The sequence below is a fragment of the Zea mays genome, chromosome 6, assembly GCF_902167145.1.
Source record: "Zea mays cultivar B73 chromosome 6, Zm-B73-REFERENCE-NAM-5.0, whole genome shotgun sequence".
Lineage (NCBI taxonomy): Eukaryota > Viridiplantae > Streptophyta > Magnoliopsida > Poales > Poaceae > Zea > Zea mays.
Window position 1 is genome coordinate 69500410 of NC_050101.1, and position 9397 is coordinate 69509806.

At 47.2% G+C, this 9397-nt stretch overlaps 1 protein-coding gene across 3 annotated transcripts; it reads right to left on the bottom strand.

Annotated features, from left to right (window-relative positions):
* Positions 1-1368: 1368 nt before the first annotated feature.
* LOC100125644 (Growth-regulating factor 6) lies at positions 1369-4487 on the bottom strand. Of its 3 annotated transcripts, none has more exons than XM_008649043.2 (4): positions 3993-4487; positions 3111-3468; positions 1758-2245; positions 1369-1677 (listed from the first exon to the last, which is right to left on the bottom strand). In XM_008649043.2, the coding sequence occupies exons 1-4, from the start codon at positions 4258-4260 to the stop codon at positions 1670-1672; spliced, it is 1122 nt and encodes a 373-aa protein (XP_008647265.1). In that variant the 5' UTR covers positions 4261-4487; the 3' UTR covers positions 1369-1669.
* Positions 4488-9397: the final 4910 nt, after the last annotated feature.

Sequence of the window (9397 nt, forward strand, 5' to 3'; positions counted from 1 at the left end):
TGTGATATCGTTTTTTTAATTATGCTGTGCGATGTGTGATTGGTAACACTGCTTCAGTTGTTACCGCTGCTTGTTCAGTGGGTTTGTATGAACTGTGACATGCTCCGCTAAACGTTATTCTAAATACTGGTATGCAAACATGTCGAAGGTGAACAATCAATGGTGTATGTAGAGTAGACTTAAATGGTAACTGCCTTGTTTCATTCTTTACAAGCCTACTCTAGTCCCAATTCGCATGGTAACTGCCCTATTTTGATCATACAGATTGTTCTTTAATCCCTTGCTATAGTGCATTGTCACGTTGCTTACTGCCGACTGCTTGGCAGCTACCTTCATGTGTCCTCCACAGAACAAAATATCAGACAAGCCCTTTTTATTGCACGTCCAGTTTTAGAGCGTATACGAGAACATACCTGATGCCATCAAGCAACTTAATAGAAGAAAGCATCAGGACAAACATCTTGTTGAATAAAAAAAGAGCTCGAAGTAGGCTAGAAAATGTTACATTGTAAAACAGGGGTAGTGACGTAATTGTTCCTTTAAACTATATCTAAAATTGAGTCCATAAAAAATAAAATAAATTAATAACATAATGATGTGATAGTGATTTAACATAACATGACTGGCTCGCTTAAGCTCACAGCGAGCCACAAAAGTAGACCCGGCTCAAGCTAGCGAGCCTTGAGTTTTTTTTTTTCAGTCCTAGCTCGAACCTCATCCATTGTTTTGGCACCAGGATCGGATTAAGTGATTTTTTTTCATGGGGATGCACTTTTGATTGCTGGCCATCACTAGCAGCAATAAGATTCGGAGCAGGAGGAGAGACATACCCTGCAGGACCCTGGGCAACTACGGTGACACTCTCCTGCAGACGACGTGACGTCCTCTCTCTCTTCTGGCGGTCCGGGCATTTCGTGGTCGGCCGTTGGGGCTCAGGGCGTCGCCGTGGGCTTTGACCATGGCACGGCATGAGGCGACACCTGCCGGCCATGCCGACGACTCGCCAGAGCAGAGCACCAACGCCCGCAGCCGCAGGCAGCAGGCGGCAGCCTTTTTGGTGCGGCCACCTCCGCCTGACGGACCCAGCTGCCTTGCCTATACGATGCCACCAGCCACCCCGACCTGTCTCGTCCTCCCGTTTTATTTCAGCTCAGCTCAACAAAAAAGCTGCTGCCTGCCAACTTGGGAGCCCATTCCTCCGCCCTTTCCAGTTCAGGTGCAGGTTCGTTCCGGCTGCGCACGAGACACGAGCCAGAGCCACGCTCTCACGTGCAGTGTCTGTCACCTCGCAAGTCGCAACACCTTCTAAGACACCACAGAGGTATCCGATTCGCCATCTGGAAATGCACACGAAACACTCGCATCATCTACTAAAACGCAAAGACAGACTGACGGCGGGCGGGTTTCATTCTCGGTCTTGAGGGGTACAACAAATACAAAGCACGCTACTAGTACAAACCATAGGAACAGGAAGGAGCCGGCTCTTACACAGAGACTTCTGTTCTGTTCTGTTCTTAATGAGGTCGGTACAATACACTACGGCAAAACAAATAGGTAGGACGAGGGCGTAGGCGGCGGCGGCGTGACGATCGATCTCCACTCCAGGCGACAGCGCACTAGTGAGCGTGAGCGTCCACCGTCTAGTGGCCGCCCGATCGACGGTTCCTCGTCAGTCGCCTGCAGAAAACAAGTTTCAGTCAAGCATGATTCGGGCAGCGAACAGAATCAAGAGTTCTGGTTTCTGAGATGCAGCTCACATCTGGGCATCGGGATGGAGATGGAGAGCTGGGTGGTGGAGGAGGAGAAGGAGGTCCTGCCGGCCCGCGGCGCGCCGTCCATCTCCGGCGGCCACGAGTCCGCCCGCGTCCCGGGCCACTCGTCGAAGAAGGGCCGCAGCGGCTGGTTCTGGTTCTCCTGCTTCACGTTCCCGAGCATCCCACCACTGAACGGCTGCTGGCGCTCCTGCTCCTGCGCCAGCGAGGCGATGGTGACCTGCCCGAGCTCCCGCGGCGGCTCCATGTGGGAGTGGGACTGGGAGTAGGAGGCGTAGGCGCCGGGCAGGAGGCCGGAGTCCCCGCTCTTCGTCGACAGCGTGAACGGGGGCACGCTGGACGCCAGGGCGGAGTGCCACGAGTTGTTATCTGATGGAGAGTCGATGGTGAAGCCGCCCCTCGAGTTGTTCCCCGATGACGCTCCTGAGAAGAAGCTCAACTCGCCGCCGTCCGGTTTAGCTCCGAGAGGGTACCTGCTGCACAACCAATTGGTTACGGATAAGTATGTACGTTGACGATCACAAGCTGCTGCTACAGATAGGGGATCACGATCAAATACTCCTTCACAGAAAGTTAGGACTCTTAAATAATATTACTTTAAAAATAAATAGGAATAGAGTCCGATCCTAATACGATTCCATGCTTAAATAAGCTTAGTTCTCAAGCTGCTGCTACAGATATTTACGAACTGACAGAAACTTGTCAGTCCAGCACCCTTGCTTGGAGTCTGGTAATGGTGCCTTGCCTCTACAGCAACCAGCTAGACATGGGTTTGCTTGGTATGTAAGAGATGAAGTTTATATACGGGCGATAAAAAATAAATTGATAACAAGTCAGTGTACAAAAAATAGGAGGCTAATGAGAAAAAAATCTGTCAGAAATGAAGAGCTACTTGTTGTTCAGACTTGAGAGCATATAAAATTTATATCGTATACAGACAACTAAGATAGCAGAAGCAGGCAGGGCCCTGGGCATAGCAGGCACGACAGTTTCACTTTACAGAAGAACAGCAAAAGATCTCTATTATATTGCAAGAAGCAAGTGGCAGGAGTGCTTTTGCCGTTGAGTCAATACACCCAAGTGCTGTGAGCTATGGTGTGACTATCCTTTTTGCAAACAACCGTGTAAAAAGAGAAGCGGTGAAAAAACCATAGCATCATCGTCAATAATGGTCCCAGCTAAAATGACAAGGCAGGTAAATCAAACAACCTATTGTAGCAGCTCCATGCATCCTGGTGTAACTAGCAAGCAGGCCAGGCAAACCCAATCCCATGGCCATTCGACAGCTAGCAGCTAATAAGAAACAGCAAAAAGGGGGAGGGGATAATGTAACCATACTTGCTACCATAACGATAGTGAGCATTCGAAGCATCGACGCCGAGGTGCGACGAGCCAGCAGCGCCGCCGCCGAGGGACAGGCCGTGGACCTTGCCCCCCGCCGCTGCAAGGGGCTCGAGAGGCGCGGTGGTGGTGACGGTGGACAGCTGGGGCGGCGACGGGTGCGCGGGCGACGACGACGAGGCGGTCTTGGATTCCACAGGCTTTCTTGAACGGTTGCGGCCACGGTGCATGTGGCGCTCGCAGTACTTGGAGTCGGGGTGCGCCTCCTTGGAGCACCGCCACTTCTTGCCGTCGGTGCGGCGGCACCGCCACGGCTCCGGGTCCAGTTTCTTGCCGTAGTAGGCGTAGTAGCTCACTGCAGGCAGGAGGAGAACCACGTATAGCTATAGGGGTGAGACTGTTGAGCAGAGCGAGAAATCGAATCCGCCTCCCATCACACAGCCCTAGCTAGTGTGTGTGTGTGCCGTGTGCGCGTGTGTATTCTAATCCAATGGTGTACTTGCTAACTGGGGGGGCAGATCGAAAGCGCACCCCTAAACATTTGACCAACCCAATGCAAAGATGCTTTTGTTTCTTTCTCCTACTTTGTTTAAAAGTTTGAATAATAAAGACTCCCCCCACCCATCCCGTTGCTTGAGCAAGCAGGAAAGGAGGTGCATGACAAAGATCCGCCCCCACCCCTCACGCCTCACCCCGCATAGGCGAGAGATGCCAGATGCTAGGCCGGCGCATGGTTAATGAATCATCCGACGAGATAAATCGCGCCAATACCCAACCAACCAGTCACAGCACGCACGCACGCACTTGAACGGAGATTTCTGATATGTATATGTACACACGGCACGATTGGAGGCGGCAGCGAAAGTGGAGAGAGCTCACGGGACGGGTGGTGTTGGTGGTAGAAGGGCGACGCGGCGGCGGGGCCGGCGAAGGAGAAGGCGGCGGCGGGGCCGGGGCGGACGGGGAGGAGGAGGTCGGGCGGGACGGGGACGCCGGCCATGAGGTACTTGTAGATGAGCGCCTGCTGCTCCAGCTCCGCCCACTGCGCGGCGGTGAAGACCGTGCGCTGTGGCGGGGGCTGGTGCGCGTACCCGCCGCCGCCCATCCCCATGGCCGCTCCCGCGGCCGAGGATGCCGAGCTCAGCATCGGTGCGGGCCCCGACTCCCGCGTTCCTCCTCCTCCCCTCCCTTTGGACCGGCCGGCCGACCGGGAACGGGACGTACGGGCGGAGGCGCGGGGAACGGGCGGCGGAGAGAGGGGGGAAGGGGAGGTCAGGTGTGTGTTGGAGGGCTCTTGGTGGCGGCCATTAATGGAATGGAAGCGAGGGGAGTCGGTTAGGGGCGGGGGATCTGCTCGCTTTGGATTTTTTTTTGGTAGGGTTGGACACAATGGATATGTACTACTCAGAGCATCTCTAAGAGACACTCCATTTTCGACTCTCTATATGACACTCTATTTACCTCTTTATAAAGATCACATTCTATATGTAGCATCTCACTTCAACAAACTATCTATTTAGTTTGGCTAGTCAGCGGCTAGTCAAATTTGGCTAGAGAGGGAGCCAATTTGAAGACCCGGATAGCTTGCCAAGTTGGATGACTAGTTTGTTGGAGAGTTATTTTGCTATTGAATAGCCAAAATTTAGCTTCCTGAGCTATTTGACTAACCTCTTAGAGATGCTCTTAGATACTATCTAACTGGTGGTTCTTTAAACACTAGCTACTGCTAAAAAACTCATTTATAAAATTCGATATATCTATGTTTTACATCTTATTCACTAAAATATCTTAAAATATGACTCAATTATATCAGTTGTTAATCGTATCTAGACTTAAATAACCATGTTAAAGACGTTTCTTCATCAAAATATGTCTCTTATTTTTTGTTTGTATTTAAACTATTAGATACATTGTATCATTAATGTGGTTTGTAGATATCCTTAAGCGAGTGTACGGCGTTTAATGTACAGTAGTAGTGTAACAAACAAGTAGTATATAGTATAGCACCGAGAAGCGTACTCGATGTATGTACACCAGCTGTTTTGTACGTACGGGCGTCGGGCACAACACAACACAATCACCACCTCAAAAGAGAGAGAGAATACAACAAGTAAAAATCCAAGGCTTTTACTACTTGCAGCCCGTACGTACGCGGCGTTTTGAATGTGTGTTGTGGACGACCAAGACCAATGCAGGCGGCTACAGCGACCCCAGTAAAAAAATCTTGGCGCCTGCGAGCGTTTTACCGCCCTGTTTCGCGCTCAGCTTCAACAGGAGCGGGCCCGGCCCGGCCCGACGCCGAGAGCTAGAGAGAGGGGGAGCGGACGAACAATATTCAAGATAGACTAGTAATACTCATGACTCACTGATTTATTTAGTTTGGATTAAATTGTTTGAATTTTTGTATGAGCTAAACCAACGTCCTAGCTCGGTTTCTTAACGAGCTAGCTAAAGCTAAGCTTAAACCAGCTCGTGAGCTAAACGAGCTTCCACTTCCCAGCCAGTTAACCGACCCACTACCCACAACCATAGCCTATAGTCCAGAAGCCTACCATGAGGCCACTAGCCCACCTAGGGCTAGAAAATCAGCTCGAGCCAGCTCGAGCTCACAATGGCTCGTGAGCTCAAAACGAGTCGAGCCGAGCCTCTTCTTCAAGCTCGCTTCTCTATCGAGCCGAGCCGAGCTAGCTCGTGTGGCTCGCGAGCGGCTCGCGAGCTGAGCAAAAACCTAGCTGCCCAGTCCCTTAGTCCTAGCCTAACTGGCAACTGCCCAACAACCCAAGTGCCTAAGCGGCCAAGCCCAACAGCCGTCTCTCCAACTCGCGAGAACAGTCCAACTAGTCCTCTGGTCCAAGTTCCGTCCAAGAGTCCAACCGGTCCAAGTTTCGTCCAAGAACCAGACGTCACCAGACACAGGAACAGGAGGCTTCGAGAGTTCGAGCCTTCGACGAATCGACGACACCGACGAACGACCGCCACGCGCCACTGGCCCTCTGGTGCCTCGGCCCTTCGCCGGCGCCGCCGCGCCGACCTGGATCTAGACGTGGGCGACCAGGCGTGACGACCACCGACTGCCGGTGCGCCGCGCGTGGTTGATCGGCCATCTGCTCCAATCTCTAGGCTCCAGCGACAAGCACACCAGGTTAGTGCTTACTGCTCTCCTTCTTTCCTTGACTGCTTGACTCCTTTCCCTTCTAGGCTCATAGATCATAGTTATAGTTTATGTGATCCTATCCTTCAATGAATCAGTACGAAATTGAGCATCTGACCCAAAATTCATAACCCTAACTTAAGCACTTAAGCTATTTAGTTATAGCTTCTGTCCTTCAATGAATATGTCATTCATCCTTCAATGTTCAATGAACCAGATCTGATATAATTAAAAGTATTTGACACCAGACAAACTGAAAAACAGTAGTGCACCCCTGTAGGCTGTACATTTCACTAAAATTCACTTGCACACATTATTATTCACATGTACAATAAATTTCAATGTCTTGGTAATTTGGTATTGTTTGCATATTGCTAAGTGATGGAACCTTTATCGGTTCATTCAGTTGTGGCAGCGAAATGGAGGAGCGAAAGAGACGAGACTGATTCAGAGAGCAACTCCTTCGACAAGAATGATGACATGTCTGAGGATGAGATGACAGTGCTAGGTGGGAGAGGTGAGGATGTTGTTAGAGTTGCTGAATGCAATGATGGTGGAGATGTGACTAAAGTCAAGAAAAGGCATAGAGGAGTGACTAAACCAGTTAAGGTTGAGGGTGGCAGCAAAAGCAAATCCAAGGTTTGGGAGGTTTTTGATAAGGTGAATGTGCCAAATCCGTCCGATAAGGAGAATCCGTTATTAAAGGCAAAGTGCAAATATTGTAAAACACTTTATAGTTATGCACAAGGATCAACAACAATGACATTGTCAAGGCATATGATGAACTGTGGAAAGTATCAAAAGTATATCGAAGAGAAGCTTGATCAGACTCTCTTGAACTTTGCTCCTTCAACGACAGGTGAATCTGGTTCTGGTCTCTCTACTATCTCATCACCTAAAGATTATAATCATGAGCAAGTCAAAAAATTAGTTGCCAAAATGATTATAGTTCATAAGTATCCATTTAGAATGGTTGAGCACACATGGTTTAATATTCTCATGAAATATATGAATCTGTTGTATGAATTTATTGGTAGGAAGACCATAAGAGCTGAATGTTTAAAGGTTTATGAGTCTGAAAAGGAATAATTAGCAAAGTTACTTAAGGGTGTGGATTTCATTTCCTTAACCATTGATCTGTGGACATCTAATCAAACATTGTCCTATATGCGTTTGGTTGCGCACTACATTGATAAAGATTGGAAAATGCAATATCGTGTGCTGAATTTTTTGAGTTAGACCCTCCACATAAAGGATATGTGATAGGACAAGCTGCCTATGAATGTGTTACTGCATGAAAAATAGAAGATAAGATTATATCCTTCACTCTAGATAATGCTGCAAACAATGATAGTGCTATCCGTGGTTTGAGGGCTAGATTTGCAGCTAGACAAGGGAATGCTTTCATTGCAAAATACTTTCATGTCCGTTGTTGTGCACATATCATAAATTTGGTTGTCAATGATGGAACACCAACATTAGCTTCTTTGATAGAAAATCTAAGGTTAACAGTCAAGTAGCTCAAGAAGTCTCCATCTCGCATGCATAAGTTTGTAAAGATATGTAGATCTCTTGCATTGCAAGTTGGAGAAGGGATGAGACTTGATGTGTCAACGAGGTGGGGTTCAACATACAAGATGTTGCGCACTACTATAGCTTACAAAGAAGCTATTAAGACATATGCTGATTCAGATTTGAACTATAAGTGGGAACCTACAACTGAAGAATGGGATTTGTTTGTTGCAATTGAGCCTATTCTGGCCTCTTTAGCTAAAGTAACCACTGCATTGTCAGCTTCTTCTTACCCCACTGCAAACCTATTTTATCCTCACATTGTGGATGTCAAAATTGCATTGAGAGCAGCAATGAGTTCTACTAACTTGAATATGAGAAAAATGGGTACTGCGATGATGGAGAAGTTCAATAAGTATTGGGAAGAAAAGAACAATGTTATGGTCATTGCTACTATCCTAGATCCAAGGTATAAGATGAGATATATTACATGGTGCTTTGGTAAGATTTTTTATGCATGCCAAGTTGACTTTGAGATAGAAGAAGTTATAGGTGAATTGGAAAAGTTGTTTGAAGACTATGAGATGCAACATAGAGAGTGAAAAGCTGCTCAAAATAAGCCTAGTGCATCATCTTCCTTGATGGCTGATAGATCTTGTAGTTTGCCTTCTGCTTCATGTGAGTTTCAGTCATACTTATCATCCACTGAATCGAACCCATCAAAGAGTGAGTTGCTCATATATTTGGATGAAACAAATGTGAGTTTAGCTGACAAGGAGTTTATTTGCTTAACTAGTGGAAGGTTAACTTACATAGATTCCCAGTGGTGTCGAGGATGGCAAAGAAGTTATTAACTGTACCCGCTACCTCTGTGTCTTCATAGTCTACTTTTAGCACTGGGGGTCGAACTCTAGATGATTATCATAGCTCTCTAAGCCCTTCTATGGTGGAGGCATTGGTATGCTCCTCTAGTTGGATTCGAGGTGCACATGATGGGAGTTTTACATATGTGGTATGTGTTGTACTATAGTATGCTATTATTGTACTCTTTTATTCTAGTATGTTCCTTTTTTCTCAATCTAATTACTCTATTTATTTTTAGGAACAAGATGAAGAGGATGATGTTGAAAACATTTCATTTCCAAAAAGTTTGGTGGAGAGCAACTAGATTATCCTTTGTAAGCTAGTGGCACTTGGTAGAAGGCTAGAGCCTGGCGACTTGTAGTATGTACTTTTGCATGGTCCTGCTTCTGTCTTCTGTTGTTCTGCTTCTACACTTGGCTCCTTGATGATGTAGTGCTGTTGCATGCTGCTTTCCAGAACTAGAATCTCCCTGCTGTTGCATACTTGCATTCTACAAAAACCTGAACCTGAAACCTAAATTATGTGATCTCTACTTTTGTTGGAGGATGGAGACATTTTATTTTGTCTTAATGTGTTGTTGGATGTATCATAGTCATACTGCCATACTTATATATATGTATTTGGATGAACAAATGCAAGTATCAAGTTCAACTAAACTTGTTTCATGTTTATACTATGTTGATGAATCATCAATTATTCTATTATGGATTATATTAGCTTTTCCCCTGCAATCTAAACTTTTGGGCATAAAACAGTT

What these genes read in the sequence shown, in the direction of transcription:
- LOC100125644 (XM_008649042.2), bottom strand. Translation starts at nt 4,260, where the DNA reads ATGCTGAGCTCGGCATCCTCGGCCGCGGGAGCGGCCATGGGGATGGGC. An exon ending in CCACCAACACCACCCGTCCC is followed by an intron (nt 3,469 to 3,992) that starts GTGAGCTCTCTC and finishes TCCTGCCTGCAG; the next exon opens with TGAGCTACTACGCCTACTAC. An exon ending in CACTATCGTTATGGTAGCAA is followed by an intron (nt 2,249 to 3,110) that starts GTATGGTTACAT and finishes TTGGTTGTGCAG; the next exon opens with CAGGTACCCTCTCGGAGCTA.